Here is a 20,461-nt window from a genome sequence, read left to right as displayed (position 1 = left end):
GTGGGCTAGAAGCCCCTGCCAACCCATATGGCTCAGCTGTTGGATTTATCCCGTCTCCTCCCACCTTTGCAGTTTGCTGGCATCTGTGCAATGAGATGGGGGCAGAGCTGATCGAAGGCAGCTCGGCTGCTGTTGTGTGACATCTGCGAGGATCGTGTCCTTCACAGCTGAGGGTGAAGCAGAAAAGCTCCTCTCCATCTAGCATGAGATCTTGTTCCCTAGGTCCCGGTGAAAGGAATGTAGAGTCTAGGCAATTGATCCCAGAGCACCCATGCCTTACTGCGGGCTGTTATCTTGGGGAATAACTGGATGCTGCTAATGTCTGTAGCGGCTGGGCAGGAGCATTCTGACCCGTGTGTGGCGCGTGCTCTCTTTCTCTCTCTCTCAGGTGTGGAAGAAGAAGCTGTCTGCGGCCACAGAGATGGGAGACGCCACCGAAGTGAAGCGCTGCAAGAACATGGAGATCCTCTATGACTCCCTACAGCTGGCGCATAAGTGTATCCTCAACTCCTTCTACGGCTACGTAATGCGCAAAGGGTGGGTGCTGCCTGCCACCCTCTCTGAGGGGAGCTAGACACATGCTCCTCCTTGCCAGCCCCCTGCTGGGAGATGCTTCAGGAGGGAGGGGTCACTCAGTGATTCTGCCCCCTCCTTCCCCAGCTTCTCATTGGTTTTCAAGCCTGTGAGTGCTCCCTGTACCACTCTCCTTACTACTGCTGTTATGGCAGCACCTAGAAGCCAACGCAGAGCAAGACCCCTTGTTCTGGGCCCTGAACAACCAGAAATAGACAGTCCCTACCTCAGAGAGCTTACAGCCTAACCAGACAAGTCACGGGAGGGGAAGGGGATACAACCTATCACTGGGCGTCACTCTCTTGCTCTTTGACCTTCCCTTCTGGGGCTCCTTGCCATGCCCTTTTCCCAAAGGTTGACATGAGCTCACTGCCAGCTCCTGTTCATATCTGGCCCCTCTCTCCACTAGGGCCCGCTGGTACTCCATGGAGATGGCTGGGATTGTCTGCTTCACTGGAGCAAACATCATCACCCAGGCCAGGGAGCTGATCGAGCAGATTGGGTAAGTGCCGGAGGGGGTTAATGACCATGGGGAGGACTGGGGGAGAGGCCTTGGCTGCAGGACCATCCCGTTGGGACACATGACATGAGGGCTTGTGAATCACAGCAGAGATGTGGGTTACAAAGGCTCTGCCACCTGCAGGTTCTTCCATCCAGCAGCCCGTGTTAACTGGGTGTGCTCTGCAGAAAGGCCCTGCCCTTCTCTCTGCCAAGCTGTGCTCTCTCTTCCTAGGAGGCCGCTGGAGCTGGACACAGACGGAATCTGGTGTGTCCTTCCCAACAGCTTCCCAGAAAACTTTGTCATCAAATCGACCAATGCGAAGAAGCCCAAGGTGACAATCTCCTATCCTGGTGCCATGCTGAACATCCTGGTGAAGGTAAATCCAGCCCCACCGTAGACTAGCTGGGAGGGGGTGGAGGGGGAAGGACAGGAGAGGAGGACTCCAGCGGATCTGCTCTCCCAAAGGGGAGAATGATCTTGGCCTTCACCCACGCATGGAGCCAGTGAAGGTTGCTCTGCCTTTGTTGAGAATTACAGGTGTCGGGGGCCACCCTATAGGGCAGCTTCTGTTCCAGTACTGTGTCACCACGAATGAACAGGCCCTTGGAGCTTCACTTGCTGCTTGCCCAGTGCCAACTATGGAATCACTAGCACAAGCCTGGCACCTTGAGGGTGGGGGAGAGAGTCCCAGAAACCTGCAGCACAGTGCAGATGCCAGCTCATAGAGAGCAAGAGCCCGGGATTTGTGTGTGCACACGCTCTCTTCAGTCTATGCACGCTGGCTAAATGGTACTATGACCCCAGGGACCTGTGCAATGCCCCTTCGCCTGTCTGCCGGTTCCCAGCATAGAGCCTGGCTTTGGACCTTCAGAGACTGACCTCTCTGCTCCTCACTCTAACACAGCACGGGGCTGAAGGCTGCCTATACCCCATTACTGCCTCGCTAAAGCCTCTGTCAGGATAGTTTTCTGCCACCCTCTCCTCCTCTGGTCCAAACCCAGCGCACCCTGCTCCTCTCTGTCCAGCCCAGCCTATACCAGTCCCCCACTGGCTGGAATCAGAGTGAGGTGCTCTGTAAAGCTTTTATTTTGTGTCCTGCTGAAGTGCAGACCAGGAGGCAAGACTCAGTCAGGCATCTCAGCTGGCTGGCAGATAGGTGTTCCACCCTAGGGTCGTGGGAGTGTGGCTTGTCCTGTGGGGTGCCAGGCTGGTGCCCATTACCCTGGTGAGGGAGCAGGGAGTGTTTGCTGTCCTTCCCTGCTCGTTTGTGGGAGCAGCGGGTCCTTGGGGGGTCACTCCAGGTGGGTGTGTTGAGGGAATGTCCCCCTTTTGCCCCGCGGATTGCCAGGCCAGCAGTGCAGTGAAGTGGTCCCATGACGCTGTGTTTATAGGAAGGCTTCACAAATGATCAGTACCAGGAGCTCGTGGACCCAGCTTCGCTCACCTACGTTACCCGCTCAGAGAACAGCATCTTCTTTGAAGTGGACGGGCCATACCTCGCCATGATCCTCCCAGCCTCCAAGGAGGAGGGCAAGAAACTGAAGAAACGGTGAGTGTCACTTTGCTCAGAGGGAAGAAGGGAGGTGGGCAGGTTGGCTGTTCGTGCTCTCCTTCAGTCTGATAGGGGCGTGAGGCAAGCCAGACCCTGCTTCCTTACCTGCTCAGCACTGCACAGAACTCATGAAGTGCAACAGTCCAGATTCCAGCTGCAATGTGAACGAGGCTCAACTGCACCCCAGGGCTGAACTGACTTCACCCGCAGTAAAGTGGGGTGAGCCTGACCTAGGGAGCACCTTCTATTGTTAACTCTGGTTCACCCCCAGGAAGGTGTGAAACGTGCCCGTAGGCCAGAAGAGAGCCTAGCATTGCTGGGGTAGCCTTAGCTCTTCCGTTTGCTGGCAGAGATTTTAACTGGGCAGCCTCCATGTTACATCAACAGAATCTTTTGAGTTATGTTGGACCTGATTCTCCCTTGACTTGCAGCCCAAGCAACCCCATTGAAAACCTGGCAGTGTAGGAATGGCCAGATGGGCTTAGACTGTTGACCCATCTAGTCCAGTGTCCTTTAGAGGACAGAGCAAGGAAACTCACGCTGGGCGGCTATGAAATATTCCTTCCCAGTGAGAGCTTGACATGAGGGCTTAGATCCCTTCCAATTCCCTGTAACTGCCGTTCTCCTGAGCCACACACATATCTGATCGTTGTTTGAATCCCACTAGCCTTCTGGCCCCAGGAATGTGCTGTGGCAGTTCTTCTCTTGGATTTCCCGTCTGTCAGCTCAGCAGCAACGACAGGGCCCAAATGAGGTCTTGCCACCACTTTGTCTTGTACTGGCTTCATGGCTTTGGTGATCTTTAATCGTCTCTGTTCTGTGTCATTCTTCACCGTGTCTATCCAATGTATCCTTGGTCTTTCTCTGTTTCTGGTTCCTTGCACTCCTGGTACATATCCCCATGTGTGGTATCCTTCTTGAAGTGTCCAAACCATCATCCTCCTCTTTCTTGAATCTTCTGTAACAGTGTTATTTCTTGCCCTAACCATTTTCTTCTCTTTGTTTGTTTGTTTTCTGCAGTCTTCTGTTTTCCCCTCAGCCGGTTGATTTCTTCAGTCAAAATCTTGTGTTCATCGGCTTTTCTTATACTCCAGCAGTATTGGCATGAGGGTGCCTCAGATACTCTGGCTTCTGCTTTTATCAAAATGTCTTTACCCTTCTGCAAGATCTAGAGTTTTCCCAAAGTGGTAACAGCTAGACAGAGTCTTTTTTTTATGTTATCTTCTCAAATCCCATTCTTCAATACTAGTCCTTTAAGGTACACAGTTTGTTCTAGTTCTCTCTCCGAGTTTGATCTTTACATCTTTCTCTTGTCTTCCAGTTGCCATGGTATTTGTCTTCTCCATGCTGCTCTTCAGTCCAAATGTTCTGCTGTCCCAGTTAACCTCATCACTTATTCTCTATAAATCATCCTAGGTCAATGCTGTGAGTCAGAATCATCGCTAATTGAAGGCTATGCACTGTCCTACCACATAACATGACTCCTCCCATTTCATCTGTCAGTGCTACAGCCATGACTGCTTCTGTTAGGGGGCTTATTCCTTCACCCACTTATTTCCCTGGTCCTTCTCGCATGAACAGAGAGCAACAATACCCGAAGTCCAAAGGTGCAAACAATTCGATGTTTATTGGGGTGAACTTCCAGCAAGCATGATTCCAGTTTCCTTCTTTAGTATCTTCCTTCCCAGCTCTGACACCACAGAGCCTTACACCTGTGTCCCTGTTCCCATTCCTGCCCTTAGCCAAACATGATTCCAATTTCCTTACCCCCATTCCCTCTTCCCATCTCCCCCTTTAGCCAAACATGATTCCAATTTCCACACCCCCATTCCCTGTTCCCATCCCCCCACCCACGCCCACTCACTTCCTCATTGACTGCAGACTATATAGTAAAACTTGAGTTCTGCTTAGCTATACCTTAACCAATCATTTTCCTGAAATTTAACTAACCAATCCTAACATATTGTAACATGATTATGTAACCAATTATATCCCACCACCTTAATTAGTTTACACCCAGCAAAATTAATTATACAGCAGACAGGAACAATCACAGAACCAGACAGAGATTATACAGACAAACAATAGCAAAGTGGGAACTATAATGACAAAACAATACAGAAGTGAGGATTTCACATCCCAGCTATTGATAAGTGAGTTCTTGCCAGACAGGATGCTATCAAACTAAGTTTCCATTTACATTTTCTAGGCACTTCCCTTTCTCTGGAGGTGATAGGAATTATCAGGACAGGATTGTATTCCTAACAGCCCAATAGCACCTTCTTTCAATGTGACTAGTTTGGAATGTGAGGATGTGACCGGTCGCTTCCTAGCTTATGGCTGCCTCTGCTGCTTAGCCAAAGGCCTTAGCTTAAGAACAGGGCCTCAAACTGTCACAGTAAGAGACACTGCTCCTTACACCAGCAGACAGGCCCATCTTTACTGGCAGGGAAAGGACATCCCCTGGAGTGCTGGGCAGTCTCTCACAAGCTCTGTCTCCCAGGTACGCAGTGTTCAACGAGGACGGATCCCTGGCTGAGCTGAAGGGGTTTGAAGTGAAGCGGCGTGGGGAGCTGCAGCTGGTTAAGATCTTCCAGTCGTCCGTGTTCGAGGCCTTCCTGAAGGGCACCACACTGGAGGAGGTCTACGCCTCCGTGGCCAAGGTGGCTGACTACTGGCTCGATGTGCTTTACAGCAAGGTGAGCGCCCAGCCTCTTGCTTCTCTGTGCTGTAACGTGGGCCCTGGAGGGGAGGACAAGGGGTGCACTGGTGCCCTGCCACAAGGAGCTAAGGGAGAGCAGCAAGGGGAGGATAGACGTTCTCTCCAGCAACCTGCTTGTCCCCTTCTTTCCCCAAGGGCCATCCTGGCTCTATGGCTTTGGTTCTGTCTGCTGCTCCTGATGTCAGAGGAGAACAGGACCCATCGTTGGGCTGTGTTTGCGGCACTCCCTTGGTTGCTGTTGTCCATGTTGGGCTAATATTTGCCCTTCTTCTTCAGCAGCTCCCATCCCGGAATGAGTCTAGCCCCCTGCCCAGAGGTGGGTCACGAAGTCATTCCCATCCACCGCTCTTAGTCGCTCCCCAGCTATCAATCTCAAAGACATGTAGCAAGGCAGAGCCAGGAGACTGGGTTCCCCTCCCCGCATCCTGCAGGGAGATCAGAACCTGGTGTTTGACATCAGGCTGTTGTCAGGGAAGTGGTGGTGTCAGACTGGGTGTCCTGAGCTCCGCCCATGGAGGAGGAGGAAGGCCTGATCGAACATGCCCAGCCTTGACCGGCCCCGTAAGAGACATTACTGAAGGATGGAATCAGGTGGTTAAGTAGACGTCTCTTTGTAGCAGCTCTGATTCTTCTGCGCGTTCCCCCAGCAGGGCAGTGCTGCTCAGCTCTCACTGGGTTCATTTCACGGTGACCTTCGCAGGGTAGGACGTGGCCATGAGGGTTCTGTGGAGTCTGGCCACCTTCCCTGGGTCAGAATCGGAGAGCTCTGACATCAACAAAGCCAAGAAATTGGGGAGAGTGGGTAACTCTAGGAAACAAATGGGGGCGCAGGGTCCCCAAGGGAACTTGGGAGCTTCCAGTGGCTGCTCTCATGCCTGATCAAGATGATAAAATGCCCCTAAATTGCCATAACATGACAATGTAAAACAGAGTTGTCCCCAGACACACACACACCTGCCCCCTCCAGCAAGGCAAGCTATAGTCAGTGTGTTCTCGGTATACCTTAGATTGTAAGATCCGTGTCAGAGAGCGTCTTGTATAGTCCCTCCTCCTCTTTCCCCCCCCCCCCCCCCCATAGAGGACCGTATGCTCCTGCAGCACTAGTTAATAGCAACAGGGTTCCCACAGACGCACTCTCTCCCCAGGCTGCCAACATGCCGGACTCAGAGTTATTTGAGCTGATTTCCGAGAATCGCTCCATGTCCCGCAAGCTGGAGGATTACGGGGAGCAGAAATCCACCTCCATCAGCACAGCTAAGCGCCTGGCCGAGTTCCTGGGGGATCAGATGGTGAAGGATGCTGGGCTGAGCTGTCGATTCATCATTTCCAAGAAACCGGAAGGGTCACCAGTCACCGAGAGGTAAATCTGCTTTGAGAGGCGCTGGGGCCCACCACAGAGGGCGCAGGGGCAGACCATAATGAAGGCAAAGGGGTAAGATGGACCCTGCACCTGCCCGCTGCAATGAGCCCTAATGGGACACTCTGGGGAGGGGGACAAGCCATCACGGCCCTTGGCCTCCCTGCAGGCTTGGGGAGAGGGTTCTGTTCTGCCAGCACCCAGTGGATGATGAGTGTTCCTGTGTGCCCCAGGGCCATCCCGCTGGCCATCTTTCAAGCCGAGCTCACTGTGCGGAAGCACTACCTCCGTAAATGGCTGAAGAGCCCCTCCCTGCAGGAATTCAACATCCGAACGGTAAGTGATCCAGAGACACGGGTACCAGCTAGGAGCAGCTCCCTCCTGGGTGTTACCGTGGGGGTGACTGGCCCGTCACTGGCACCTGACCAGGGGTGTGGCTAGTACATGGGCACAAAGGGGCTGTGCGGACCCAAACTCCCTGCGGCTGTGCCTCTCAGCAAGGTGTAGCTAGTGAGCCCGCTGCTCTGCCTTCCCTAGTGCTAACTGTCACCCTGTCCCTGCACCCAGATCCTGGACTGGGACTACTACATCGAGAGACTGGGCAGCACCATCCAGAAGATCATCACCATTCCTGCAGCACTGCAGCAGGTGAGGAGCCGGCAGGGCGGCTGGGCCTGGAGGGGCTGGGTCCCTGGCCTCCCCTCTGCAGCCGGCGTGACAGGCCATGTCCCTGCAGGTGAAGAACCCCGTGCCCCGGGTCCGACACCCCGACTGGCTGCACAAGAAGCTCCTGGAGAAGAACGATGTGTACAAGCAGAAGAAAATCAACGAACTGTTCACTAGTGAAGGCAAGAGACAGGTAATGGGGGTGGGGCTGAGACACAGCAGGGGACTGGCCGATGCTGTTTGCCTAGGCCATGTGGGGCCCTGTCTGTTCCCGCACCCTGGCCACTACGGCTGAGCCCCCCTGCCCTTGTTCCCACCCCAGGTCACTGCCAACCAGCCCCAGGAGGGCACCCCGTGCACACAGGTTGCCGACATGGAGGATTTTGGGGCTGCCAAGCCCCTGCAGCTGTCGGTTCCCGTCGCCAGTAAGCGCAAGCGGGTCCCAGTGGCAGGGGAGAGCCAGGAGATGTCTCAGAACCTGGAGCTGACTCAGTCCTGGCGGGAGATCCTGGGCCCGCCCCCGCCCACCGGCACCACAAAGGTAAAGCAAGCTCCAGTGGGAGGCAGGGCAGTACTATGAGATGCTCACGGGGAGCACGCTGGTCTGGGGAGCGGTAGGGACGGAATGGCAGGCCTTAGCCCAGCTCCCTGGCCATGCCCAGAGCCTGTCCTGGCTGAGGAGTAGGAGGGGCTGGGTGGTAGCAGATACCCGTGTCTCAGGGGATTGCCCTGACCGTGCTGGGCATGTTTGCAGCTCCTGGTCACAGTAGCTAATGCTATCTCCACAATCCTCGCCCCAGTCACCCCCTTTGCTCTCTGCCCAGGAGGAGCGCCTGGCCTGGCTCCGGTACCACAAGAAGAAGTGGGAGCTGCAGGCACGGCAGCGCCAAGTGCGCCGGAAGAAGCGGCGCCTGGAAGATGGCGAAGTGGTGCTGGGCGGGGGCGTGATCCGGGATGGGCCCTCCAAGGGGCTCAGCAGCTACCTGCGCAGGACAGCACGCAGCATCCTGGACCTGCCCTGGCAGATCGTGCAGGTAGCAGGCAGCAGGAGGTGGGGTGTCTCTGCTGAGTGTGTCACGGGTGCTCAGCCCCCCGGTTGGAAATCCCTCCTGCAGACTCCCTGAGCCGCAGCTGGGTGAATCCCAGGGAGACCAGACGGGACCTCCCAGCCCAATGGCCAGGTGGCTCTGTATGGCTCCCATGGCAGAGAGGGGGCTCGACCCATTGTCCTTGGCCAGGATTGCTGGGTGGGAGAACCCGGCTCATCCACTGTGGCTCTGCCATTGAGCCCAGTGACCTGGGGCGGGGAGAAAAATGGCGTCTGGACCTTGGCCTGGAGCCTTTCGGGGCTGTGGGCTCCTCCTTCCGTTTGGGCGCTGCCTCTCGCTGCTGCAGTGCCCGTCGTGGCCTTTGAAATCTCCTGCCTGGCCTGGAACTGCAGCCTGAGCGTGTGACAGTGATCGGCAGCTTGCCCAAGCAAAGATTGCCTGGCCAGGGGCCGGCACTGGCCGGGATCTGCTGGCCCTTGTCACACGCTCAGAGCAGAAGGCCCTGGTGGCATGTGCGCAGCTCCTTTCAGAAGTGGTGTCACTGACTGTAGGCTCCCTGAGCCGCGCCTGTGGAGCAAACTTCAGTGGGGATCTCCCCTGGCTAGGGGAGCTAGGAGGGGTTGGTCTCCAGCCCCAAGAAGAGAGCACCCCGCGGGGCAGTAACTGAGTGTGTGCAGGGGATCAGGGGGGTGAAGGCACGGCATGGCCAGGGTGCCCCTCCCTCTCAAGTCCAAAGGTTGAGAAAACATCCAGTGTGGCTAACGGCCCCAGAGGGAGGGGCAGTATCCTGAGTAGGGGGCCCGACAAGCCCATGGGAGAAGAGTGAGTAACTCTCTGCGCGCTGCCTCCCACTGAGCGTCTGAGCTGCCTTCCCGCCTGCAGGTTGCGGAGACCAGCCAGCCGGGCCTGTTCAGGCTGTGGGCCGTCATCGGGAGTGACCTGCACTGCATCAAGCTGAGCATCCCGCGGGTCTTCTACGTCAACCAGCGGGTGGCCAAGCCAGAGGAGGGAGCCGCCTACCGGAAGGTGAGGGGAGTGCCCTCGGCTCCGCTGGTTGCACACGGCAACGAGTCAGCTGCCTGGGGAGTGAAATCCTGTCAGCCAGAGGCGAAGTGCGGACAGTTTGCTGTGCAGACCCCTCTACCCAGCTCTGCCAGCGCCCCTCAGTCCCAACCTGCAGCCCCTGCTATCCCAGCCCTGCCCCTGCACTGCGCTGCCAGCGCCCCTCAGTCCCGACCCACTGCCCCCTGCTCCCCCAGCCCTGCTCCCCCACTGCACTGCCAGTACCCCTCAGTCCCGACCCCCTGCTATCCCAGCCCTGCCCCCCACACTGCTCTGCCAGCGCCCCATAGTCCTGACCCGCAGCCCCCTGCTATCCCAGCACTGGCCTACTGAGCAGAGGCAGGCAGTTATGGTGATTTTGAGATGTGCACAGTGGATGAATCCACCGGACTCCTTTACATGTGGGAATGGGCTAGCGCTGGGAGGTGGGTGGCCCATTCAGCCAGGGCCTGAGCCAGCTCTGGTAGCAGCTGTAGTTCTGTAGCTCTCCTGGGGACGTTTGGGGCTCCCCGCACCTGCGGGAGGGGTGCAGACTTGTGTATGGTTGTGTGTCTTCCTGGCAGGTGAACAGGGTCCTGCCCCGCTCAAATCTCCTCTACAACCTGTACGAGTACTCCGTCCCTGAGGACATGTATCAAGAGCACATCAACGAGATCAATGCCGACCTGTCTGCCCCGGACATTGAGGGAGTGTACGAGACTCAGGTGATTGCGCCTGGTACTCACTGGGGCTCTTCCCGCAGAGACAGACCTGGCTTCTAAACTGCAGGCCAAACCTGGCCTCAGGTGGGGGATGGGAACACAAGTTCCCGTGGCCCACTCGGATGTTACCCCAGCCCGCCTCAGGCCTGGGAGGCCCCTGCCTGCAGCATCAGGTGCCCTGTCGCCAGAGGCGCCTAAAACACAGGCTTCCCCCCCAGTGCCCAGGCTCGACAGGGCTCTCCTTCCACAGACATGCAGCAGCATGTGCCACCCTTCTGCCTGGGAGCTGCGGGGTGAGGGGAGGGGAAGCAGGTCGCCAAGTGAGATCACACAGGGAAATGGGGCAGTGCAACAGAACTGTCCGAGCAAGCCACAGCCCCTCCCCCGGTGACTGCCCTTCTGGACCACCCCCACCCACATGAAGAGCTGCTGGCCCAGCAGCTCTTCCTGTGACTAGGGCTTCCTAGGGAGGCTGATGAGCTCTACCCCTCCTCAGGTGCCATTACTGCTGCGCGCCTTGATCCACCTAGGCTGCGTGTGCATGGTCAGCAGGCAGCTGGTCAGGCATCTCACCGGCCGCGAGGCTGAAACCTTTGCCCTAGAGCACCTGGAGATGCGCTCTCTGGCCCAGTTCAGCTACCTAGAGCCAGGTAAGGCCCTGAGGTTGGGTGTGTTGGCAGGCGGGCTGCAGGGCCCAGCCCCAGGGCTCTGACCTGTCTGCTCTGCATTCCTAGGGAGCATCCGGCACATCTATCTCTATCACAACTCCCAGGGCAGCAAGGCGCTCTTTGGCCTCTTCGTCCCATCGCAGCGCAAGGCCTCTGTCTTCGTGCTGGACACGGTAAGGCTGCGGGCAGGCGGGGTGTCTTTAGAGGGGCTGGGGCACTCTGTGCTGCTTTGGATCGTAGCTTCCCAGTGGACTCCAGCAGGAGCGAGGCAACGCTGTTCTTCAAACCCCTCTCGGCGTGGAGAAATGCAGCGTCTGGAGCCGCTGGCCCCTGGACGTGAGGACTGGGGGCCCTGCTCCTCCCCCCTGACCCGCTCTGCCTTTGGCACAGGTGCGCAGTAACCAGATGCCGAACCTCGCCAACCTGTACTCGTTGGAGCGCAGCACCATGCTGGAGAAGCTGGGCGAGGAGCTGCTGCCGCCGGACAAGCACACCTTCGAGGTGCGAGCCGAGACCGACCTCAAGACGATATCCAGGGCCATCCAGCGCCTGCTGCTCGGCTACAAGGTAGGAACCTGGCGAGTGAGCCGCACAGCTGCCCCCAGCCACTGGGCTAGGCTAGACACACAGGCGCGGCAGCAGACCATTGGCGGGTGGCACAGCACTTCACACCCACACCCACCCCCAGGCCCTGGCTGGCCAGCTGTTGCCCTACCTGGTGCAGTCTCTCCCCAGTGCAGGACAACCCTTGCAGCTAAGCCTCCCGACTTGTTCCTTAAGGCCATGTCCCCATAGCCTCTGCTCCCAGGGGTCCCAGAATGCACTGGGACCCGCCAGCTCTGCGGGGTGCTCTGACCCGCTGCAGGGGCGGGTGTGATCAGTCATGGGCACTCGCTGGCCAGGCTGCAGTTTCCCCACCTAGACAGAGGCCTCCGCACCCCCCAGAGGGGTTGTCCTGTGTGCCCCAGCCAGCCCCAACTCCCTTTTCCGCCCCCGATGCAGGACGAGCGCAGGGGCCCGACGCTCATCGCTGTGCAGTCCAACTGGGACATGAAGCAGCTGGCGAGTGGGATTCCCGTCTTCGAAGAGTTCCCCTTAGTTCCCGTGCGGGTGATGGATGACATCAGCTATGCTGTCCTGGACTGGCAGCGCCATGCTGCCCGCCGCATGATCCGCCACTACCTCAACCTGGACACCTGCCTGTCCCAGGCCTTCGAGATGAGCAGGTGAGCCTCTGTCTGGGGACAGCGTGGGGGGGGGGGTGCGGGTGCCTGGCACAGTGGGAGGGCCAGGAGCTGTGGCTGGCTTGTCCTGTGTCCCCGAGATGGGACAGGCCAGTGTCAGAGCCCTGCCTAGCCGCACCCCTCGCCTTCCCCGTCCCAGGTACTATCACATCCCCATCGGGAACCTCCCCGATGACATCTCCACTTTTGGCTCTGACCTCTTCTTCTCCCGCCACCTGCGTCGCCACAACCACCTGCTGTGGCTCTCACCCATGGCCCGCCCGGACCTCGGGGGCAAGGAGGCGGACGACAACCGGCTGGTCATGGAGTTTGACGACAGAGCCTCGGTGGAGATCAACAACCCGGGCTGCTATTCCACTGGTGAGGAGGGGGCTGCGGAGGGCTGGGCTGCTGCTCAGGGAGTGAGAGGCAGGGGGTGGGGTATGGTGTTTGGGGGACTGCTCAGCACCCTGCCACCGGCCCACCTTGGGCTGCCATCCTCTTGGCTAAGCTAGGGTCAAGGCAGTTGATACTGTGGCTGGTTTATGGTGAAAAGTGACATGGGCAGAGCTACGTTGTGAACCCACGCCCTCTGCCTCATGCAGCCATGCCGACATAGCCCCAGTGTAGACACAGCTGTGCCATCCAGGGAGGGTAATTGAGAAACCCCGTCTAGCGGCGTAGGCTGCGTCTGCACTCTGGGCTGGGCTGGTCTCTGGAGATGGAAAACGCCCAGGGAAAGCCAGGTGCTACTGGCACCAGTGGATAGAGGCTCCAGAACCCCCGTGGTCACCCTGGCTGTCCTCGGAAAGTCAGCCCATTATTGTGAAACATTCAGAACAAGGCTGAATAACACTGAACAGCCTGCCTGGGGGCCAGGGTCCCTGCGGCTGGAGACACCGAGCCTCTTTAAACGCCAGCAAATAGCGAAATCCTGGCTGCGGCTAGTGACTGATCAACCGGCTAGTGGTTGTGCGGACCCAGGTGGCTGTCCTGCCTCATCAGAGGGTCTGAAACGGTTCAGGGCCCTCCGTTTCCACAGCAGCCGCTGCTCCAGATAACCGGCCCCTGCTGCCCCCTCCACAAGCATCGTGCTGTACAAAGCCACAGGGTAGCTGTACACTGCAACAGTTGCATTGTCAATAGCTCCATGTGGTGTTCGATTGTGTGGAACCATTGACTTCAGTGGGGCCAGGAGTTCACTGTGCTGGGGCCAGGGGGCTTCCCTCCAGCTGACAGGCTGCTTGTATTCAGTGTGCCTAGAGCTGGACATCCAGAGCCTGGCTGTGAACACCATCCTGCAGTCCCACCACATCAACGACATGGAGGGAGCCTCCAGCATGAGCATCAGCTTCGACGTGATCCAGCAGGCGTCTCTGGAGGACATGGTGACGGGGAACCAGGCCGCCAGCATCCCGGCCAGCTACGACGAGACAGCCCTCTGCTCCAGCACCTTCAGGTGTGGCCACGCAGCTGGAGTACAGGCCAGGCTGTGCCAGGCACTCTGCGAGGAGATGTCTGGCGGGGGCTGGGGGGCGTTTGCCTGCCCAGCAGGAGTCTAGCAGCAGCTGTTCGAAGGGCATGGCTGTGGGTAGCCAGGAGCATGACTTCGGGCTCCAGGGAAGGGGGGACCTTCCCCCTCCCACCCCATTCCCCAGGCCTGTAGGTGTCGGTGGGAGAGGACCTGGAGGTTTGGCCTCTGGCTGTGGTGGGGAGGCAGGGACACCAGAGTGGGTGGGGGATGGGCACCCCTGGGTTCCTCCAGCAGCATTTGGAGGGGTCAGTCTCCGGCTGAGGCCTGTGGGCTTGGCCGGGGGCTGATCTCTGCTCTCCTGGCAGGATCCTGAAGAGCATGGTGGTGGGCTGGGTGAAGGAGATCACGCAGTACCACAACGTCTATGCCGACAACCAGGTGATCCACTTCTACCGCTGGCTCCGCTCGCCCTCCTCGCTGCTGCACGACCCGGCGCTGCACCGCACCCTGCACAACATGATGAAGAAGCTCTTCCTGCAGTGAGTGAGGGCAGAAGGGCTGTCACCTTGCGGGGGGGGTGCGGTATGTCACCCTGTCATGGTGCCAGCTGCAGCCGGGTCCCCTGAGCTCCACAGCAGGTGGGTAGGGCAGGCTCCAAAATGGACCTGGTCACCCCACTCGCTGCTGTTCTCCTCTGGGTCTGGGGAGAGGGCCTGGCCTGCCAGTCGGAAGCGCTGCCAGCCTCTGCGGTGCTGTGGGACTGCACCTCAGGTTGAGCACCACTAGGTGGCATCATTAATGTGCTCAACAAGTGGGGCCTCCTGAGGGAGCTGTGCTGGAGCCGGGGGGGTGGAGGGAGAATTCGTGCTGGAGCCCGGCGGCTCCCAAATGTCATTGGTTCATGCAGCATCTTGAACAATGGCTGTGAGGTGACGGGCTGGAAGATCAAGCTCACATGTGGCCGTCTGGGAACCTTGCACTAGATCCCCTGTTCTGCAGTGCACTGTGCCCCCTCTCTCGCCCAGAGCAGGTGATCAGTGCTGAGAGGTTCAGGGAACTGGGTGCTGGGGTGACAGAGTGCCCCCAGCAGGCCTGGAGGGCCTGGCCTGTGCTGGGGAAGGGGCCTTCTCCCATTAAACACAGGAGAGGAAGAGCCGCGGGTGATGGCAGCGCCTTTGCATGGCTGTTGAGGCGCTGACGTGCTCTCCAAAGCGTAGTGCGTGCACCCCAGCTGGCTGCACTGGCCACACCATGGCCAGGCCTCCTTACCCAGCACCCTGCCGACGGGAGCTCCCATCAGAGACGGGGACTGAGCACGCGATGCCCGATGGGCTCTGCTCCTGAGGCTGCTCAGGCAGCGCGTGCCCGTGGAGGGGGCTGGAGCCGGCAGCGTACAGGCCAGAGCTCTCTGCAGGGGCAGCGCCTGCCTCACTTGCTCCTCTCCCCTTCGCACCCTTCCCCCAGGCTGGTGGCTGAGTTCAAGCGGCTCGGCTCTTCCGTGGTTTATGCCAACTTCAACCGCATCATCCTGTGCACCAAGAAACGGCGCATCGAGGACGCCATTGCCTACGTGGAGTACATCACCAACAGGTGCGGCGGGGCCCCGGGCAGCTGGCCAAGTTCCCCTGGCCCAGCAGCGCAGGGCTAAGCCCCACAGCCGGGCATGCGGAGAGCTGCTGCCAACGGCTCTAGCCAGGACGTGGGTGGGGGCTGTGACTCTGTGGCTCAGAGCAGGAGTAAGTGGTTCATGGAGTTTAAAACCAGGCATGCCCATTAGATCATCTGTGCAGTGGTGGTGTAGCCGTGTTGGGCCCTGGACACTGGGCAGACCAGCTGCGGGAGGTAACAGTGTCTCTGCCCAGCAGAGGTTGGGCCAATCAAAGATATTCCCTCGCCCACTGCATCAGCCAGTCTGATTCCTGCATAACCCAGGCTAGTGAATTTCCCCCAGTGCCAGCTACACCCCCCGGCCTGGCTGCTTCTCAGCATGCCGGAGCTGGCCACCTCCAAGCCATTAGCGTGCAGGGGCTCCCCACTGGCCTCTGGGTCTGGGGGGTGCTCGGGGTAGGGGGCAGCCTGATGAGCACAGCATGTTGTTGTCCAGGAGCCCCTGGATCAAACATGCCCCTTCGTCCCCAGACCTGGAGCCTCTGTGGAGCAGACCCGGCACCCATGATGCCCCTGGTCAGTGCAGAGCCACACTCCAATCGTCTTATGCCAGACCCACTCCCTGAAGAGGGTCTGATATGAGGGGGCTCGGCTGGCTGGCTGGCTGAGGGAGTGGCACCCCCACGTGGGGCACACATCCCACACTTCCCTCCTCTCTTGGGCCCCAAGGGGACTTCCCTCCAAGGTGGGGAGTAGAAGGCAGAGCCTGGGTAGGCTGCAGTCTCTGTGTGTCGCTGGGTGACCGCCATCTCTTCCCCTCCAGCATCCACTCGAAGGAGATCTTCCACTCCCTGACCATCTCCTTCTCCCGGTGCTGGGAGTTCCTTCTCTGGATGGACCCGGCTAACTATGGGGGCATCAAAGGGAGAGTGCCCTCCAGCGTCCCCTCTGGGGAGGTAAGAGCTCAGGGCAGACTGGGGCATACTGTGGAGAGGGGAGCAAGGGCTGTGCCAGGTGTGGGGGCAGGGGGATGGGTTGTCACTGCTGGGCATGGGGACTGTTAGCCCCCGAGGGAGGTGAAATGGGGCCAGGAATCAGGCATGTAACTGTCCAGCACTTGGCTCTTTGGTCTAGACAGACACCAGCAAACGGCAAGCGGGTGCTGAGGAGGGCAGTGAGGAGGAGGAGGCTGAGGAGGAGGAGGAGGCTGAGGAGGAGGAAGAGCCAGGGGAGGCCAATATGGAGGATTTGCTGGAGAACAACTGGAACATCGTGCAGTACCTGCCCCAGGCAGCCTCCTGCCAGAACTACTTCCTCATGATTGTGTCGGGTAAGTGCGCCCCCTGCAGGGCTCATGGGGGGCTGCCTTCCCCAAGCACTCACTGCTGCCCCCAACAGGAGCCAGATCCAGGCTCTTCCCTGCTGCCCCTTGAGACGCTCAGTGCAGCCCCCTGGTGCTCAGTGGAGGCTCCCCGTCTCTGTCCCTTAGGTTGACTGTGTTGTGATAGCAGCTGGGAGCCCCAGACCCGACGCCATTGTGCTGTGCGCTGCACAGACATGGCCCCTGGAAGGGGCCCGCGGGTGGGCAGCCCAGCTGAGGGGGCTTCCCGGGAACTGGGGTGGTGCATGCTTGCCGGAGCATTCTCTCCTGTCCGCCCATCAGGCGGTGCTGTGCCCGGGAGCCACTCCCAAGCACACCCCAGGGTGCCGCACTGGGATTGTGATTGGAGCCTTGCCTCTGCCCTCCTCTTCCCAGCCTACATCGTCGCTGTGTACCACAGCATGAAGGCGGAGGTGCGGCGCAGCGCCCCGGGGAGCACGCCCATCAGGAGGGCCAGCAGCCAGGCCTCCCAGGAGGCTGCGGGTGAGGCGGGCGCCATGCCTGGTGAGTTCAACTCTTCCCTTTGCCCTGGGGGCTGCGGTCTGCCGGATGCTGGTGTCTGGGCTGAGGTGAGCTGGCCCCGTCACGCCGCAGTCTGGCTCAGGGCGCCCTTTCCCCTCACCCTCCCAGGCGTGATCACCTTCTCGCAGGACTACGTCTCCAACGAGCTTACCCAGAGCTTCTTCACCATCACCCAGAAGATCCAGAAGAAGGTGACGGGCTCCCGCCACGCCACGCTGCCCTCAGATATGTTCCCAGCGCTGCCCGGCTCCCACCTGCCGCTCAACAACCCGGCGCTGGAGTTCATCAAATATGTCTGTAAGGTGAGCTGTGCGCCCGCTGCGCGGCAGAGCCCTGGGCCTGCTGGGTCAGTAGGGCTCTCTCCTTCCCCCTGCGCCCAGGACTCTGCCCCAGCCAGAGGAGGCACAGCTGCCCTCCTGGGATCCAGTCAGGCTGAGGGAATCCCCGGTCTCTCTTGTTCTCATCTGCAGCTTGTCCATGCCACTCCCCTTCTGCAGAGAGCAGGAGGGCCTGAGGCAGGGTTCCAGCCCTCGAGTTCCCCCAGGAAGGCTTTACCCCTCCTCTGCTGCCCCAGTCGGCTGCCATCGCTGCCCCAGGGACTCCCCAGCCCATGCAGGGCAGTGTTTGCAGGCCGTGTGGGGGGCTATGGCCCTGTGAGAGGAGCACAGACCCCCCTATCCCCTTTGCAGCTGGTGGCCCATGCGGCTCTCCCCTCTGGCAGGTGCTGTCCTTGGATGCCAACATAACCAATCAGGTGAATAAGCTGAAGCGGGACCTGCTGCGCCTAGTGGATGTGGGTGAGTTCTCGGAGGAGGCCCAGTTCCGGGACCCCTGCCGCTCCTACGTGCTCTCCGAGGTGATCTGTCGCAACTGCAACTTCTGCAGGGACCTGGACCTCTGCAAAGACCCCAGCCCCTGCCAGGTAACAGACTGCCACAGAGGCTCGCTGGGCTCCCACGCTGCACTCTGGCTAATGCCCAGCTCCTGCTCACCCTGTCTCTGCCCTTAGGATGGTGCTGTGCCCCCCAGCTGGGTGTGCTCCAACTGCCAGGCAGAGTATGACCACAGCTCCATCGAAGTGGCCCTGGTGGAAGCCCTGCAGAAGAAGCTGATGGCCTTCGTGCTGCAGGACCTGGTGAGAAGCGGGGGGAGGGGCTGTCTCAGCAGGGCCCTCGCTGCTGCTAATGTCCAGCTGCTGCCCGATTCAAATGGGGCAGGGCTGCCCAAAAGCCTGGGCACGGGGCTGCTCTCCGCACAGCGGTGGGGGAATGGGGTGGCCCAGCACCCTCTGGCCGGCACAATTGCAGTGTGCTTAGCAGCCACAGTTGGGGGGACCAGGGGAGGCTGGCTTCAGCCTCAGGGACACACAGCACCCCTCTGCAGGGCCCTGCGGACCACTGTGGTCAGACAGAGCAAGCCTGTCCCCTCGGCCTGGTGCTGGGGGGTGGGGCCCAATCCCAGGGCTATCCCCTGGCCTCAGCAAAGCCCTCTGCTCCCAGGCCTGTGTGAAGTGCAAAGGCGTGAAGGAGACACACATGCCCATCTACTGCAGCTGTGCGGGAGACTTCACCCTGATGATCCAGACCAAGGTACGCGCTGCCCCCGTTGGAGCCCTAGCCCCACCGTGCTCCCTGGGAAATGATGGTCAGGAGTCCAGCAAACCCCGCCCCCTCCTGGCCCAACCTCTCCTCCCCTGTGCCCGCTGGCTCCTCATGTCCTGCCCTTTGCCTGGCTGCCCCACCCAGCTGCTGCCACATGCGCTCTCCACCGATGCTGCAGTGCTGAGCCTCCTGCTGTGGGCTGCAGCCCGGCCACCTCTCCTGACTGCTCCCTCTGCGCCCGCAGGCCTTCGGGGAGCAGATCAACGTCTTCCACAGCATTGCCCGGCACTACAGCATGGCCCACCTGCTAGAGACCATCGAGTGGCTGCTGCAGCTCAACCCGCAGCTCCGGTGATGACAGAACAGCCCCCTTCCCCACTGCCCTGGGCCCCAGGAGCAGGGGGGTCTCTGAGCCCTACGCCGCAGCAGCTCCTACCACTAGCTGTTGGCACCCATCAGCCATGCCCCTTGGCTTTCCTGCTGCCAGCTCAGAGGCCCTGGAGTGTTACTGAAGCCAAGGTACCAGCTTGGCCATGCTGGAGGCTGTAGAGGAACTGAAGCTCTCCATGCTGCAGGGCAGCGCCATGCTGCCCTGGCACTGACTGACTGTAGGCTCTCGCTGGCTGCCATTGTAGAGGAGCAGCAGGAGTGAAGCCAGGGGCAGCCCCTCCTCGCAGCGGGGCTTCTTTCTGCACCCGTGGCCCTGGGCTCCTGGGACTCCCCTCTTGGGGGGATGGGGGTTGATGGTTTTTATTAGGGTTTTTGATAAGTCTGTGAATAAAGAGTTGCTATGATGAGTGCCGGGCTGTTGGGGGCAGGCGGGGGCCAGCGTGTGCATGTATCTCAGCAGCAGGGAGCACATGGGAAATGAGTCACACTCCACCCAGGCGGAGTGCCCTCCCCTCCCCCAGCTCAGGGGCATGGCCAGCCTTAACTCCTACCTGCTCGGCCCGGTAGTGCAGTGTGGAAAGTGGCTGTGCAATGGTACGGACCCAGAATGGGGGCTGGCAGTGGGGGGAGAGGGCCAGCTCCCTGTGGGGTAAATTGGGCTGCAGCCCTGGTACGGAAGGGAGGAGAGGCAGCTGCCCCACAGAGGATCGGGGCCCTTGGCCATATGTTAACAGCCGTGGCGTAGCACTGGAGAGCCCGGCCCTGCTGCACACGGCAGTTACTGGGCCTTCGGTCCAACTGCAGCAGCACTGTCCTCCTGGGGGCCAGACCCTCAACCAGCAGTGGGTGAGGGGCTGAGTGATTAATCTGCCCCACCCCCACAGGATGGGCAGGATGTGAATATATGGGGGCAGGACGGAAGGGAACAAGTCTCTGTGCTCTGATTGGCCGAGGGGGTTGGGGGCAGGGCCTAGGTCACACTTGCAGGCTGATCCGCTGGTCCCATCTCGGGTACCAAGGTATACAGGAGTGGTGACTGATTCATGTCCCCCTGCCAGCTGTCATGGCACCTGCTATCCCAGCTACCCGGCCGTGCCCATCCCCACGCCAGCAGGCCACCCTCCCCAGGGTGCTAGCTGCTTCCGCAGCCTAGCCTGACCTACTGCTCCGTTGCTTTCCCTGGGCAGGGCAGGACTGCAGTGCTCTTCTGAGGGGCTGGGCCCCAGCTCTGGGCTCTGCACGCCTGGGTGCTTGAGCGGGGCCATAAAATGCCCTGCTCCCAGGAGAGTCCCCGAGCCAAGGAGCCATGGGCTAAGTTCCCTGTAAACTGCGCAGCTGTGCAGCAGCCTATTAAGCGCTGTGCAGGAGCTCAGAGAACCCGCCCTGCCAGGACCTGCCTTAGTTAGGGCA

General features: G+C 59.7%; 1 protein-coding gene across 2 annotated transcripts in view; it reads left to right on the top strand.

Moving 5' to 3' along the window:
* Window positions 1-19,458, top strand: part of POLE (DNA polymerase epsilon, catalytic subunit) — a 33,858-nt gene extending 14,400 nt beyond the window's left edge. For both annotated transcript variants that reach the window (XM_048821326.2, XM_075120177.1), the window contains exons 21-49: window positions 389-537; window positions 983-1,075; window positions 1,307-1,451; window positions 2,467-2,624; window positions 5,131-5,326; window positions 6,495-6,709; window positions 6,940-7,042; window positions 7,274-7,354; window positions 7,443-7,565; window positions 7,695-7,913; window positions 8,197-8,406; window positions 9,304-9,447; window positions 10,047-10,187; window positions 10,681-10,834; window positions 10,919-11,025; window positions 11,243-11,419; window positions 11,855-12,078; window positions 12,236-12,456; window positions 13,330-13,534; window positions 13,915-14,088; window positions 15,014-15,139; window positions 15,981-16,113; window positions 16,292-16,487; window positions 16,914-17,042; window positions 17,169-17,362; window positions 17,782-17,982; window positions 18,070-18,195; window positions 18,560-18,649; window positions 18,906-19,458. In XM_048821326.2, coding sequence (XP_048677283.2) covers window positions 389-537; window positions 983-1,075; window positions 1,307-1,451; window positions 2,467-2,624; window positions 5,131-5,326; window positions 6,495-6,709; window positions 6,940-7,042; window positions 7,274-7,354; window positions 7,443-7,565; window positions 7,695-7,913; window positions 8,197-8,406; window positions 9,304-9,447; window positions 10,047-10,187; window positions 10,681-10,834; window positions 10,919-11,025; window positions 11,243-11,419; window positions 11,855-12,078; window positions 12,236-12,456; window positions 13,330-13,534; window positions 13,915-14,088; window positions 15,014-15,139; window positions 15,981-16,113; window positions 16,292-16,487; window positions 16,914-17,042; window positions 17,169-17,362; window positions 17,782-17,982; window positions 18,070-18,195; window positions 18,560-18,649; window positions 18,906-19,016 — 4,545 coding nt within the window. In that variant the 3' untranslated portion in view covers window positions 19,017-19,458. The remainder of the gene's footprint in view (window positions 1-388; window positions 538-982; window positions 1,076-1,306; window positions 1,452-2,466; window positions 2,625-5,130; window positions 5,327-6,494; window positions 6,710-6,939; window positions 7,043-7,273; window positions 7,355-7,442; window positions 7,566-7,694; window positions 7,914-8,196; window positions 8,407-9,303; window positions 9,448-10,046; window positions 10,188-10,680; window positions 10,835-10,918; window positions 11,026-11,242; window positions 11,420-11,854; window positions 12,079-12,235; window positions 12,457-13,329; window positions 13,535-13,914; window positions 14,089-15,013; window positions 15,140-15,980; window positions 16,114-16,291; window positions 16,488-16,913; window positions 17,043-17,168; window positions 17,363-17,781; window positions 17,983-18,069; window positions 18,196-18,559; window positions 18,650-18,905) is intronic.
* The last annotated feature ends 1,003 nt before the right edge of the window (window positions 19,459-20,461 follow it).

Source organism: Caretta caretta, chromosome 15, assembly GCF_965140235.1.
Source record: "Caretta caretta isolate rCarCar2 chromosome 15, rCarCar1.hap1, whole genome shotgun sequence".
NCBI lineage: Eukaryota > Metazoa > Chordata > Testudines > Cheloniidae > Caretta > Caretta caretta.
This window is presented reverse-complemented; position numbering and strand designations above follow the sequence as displayed.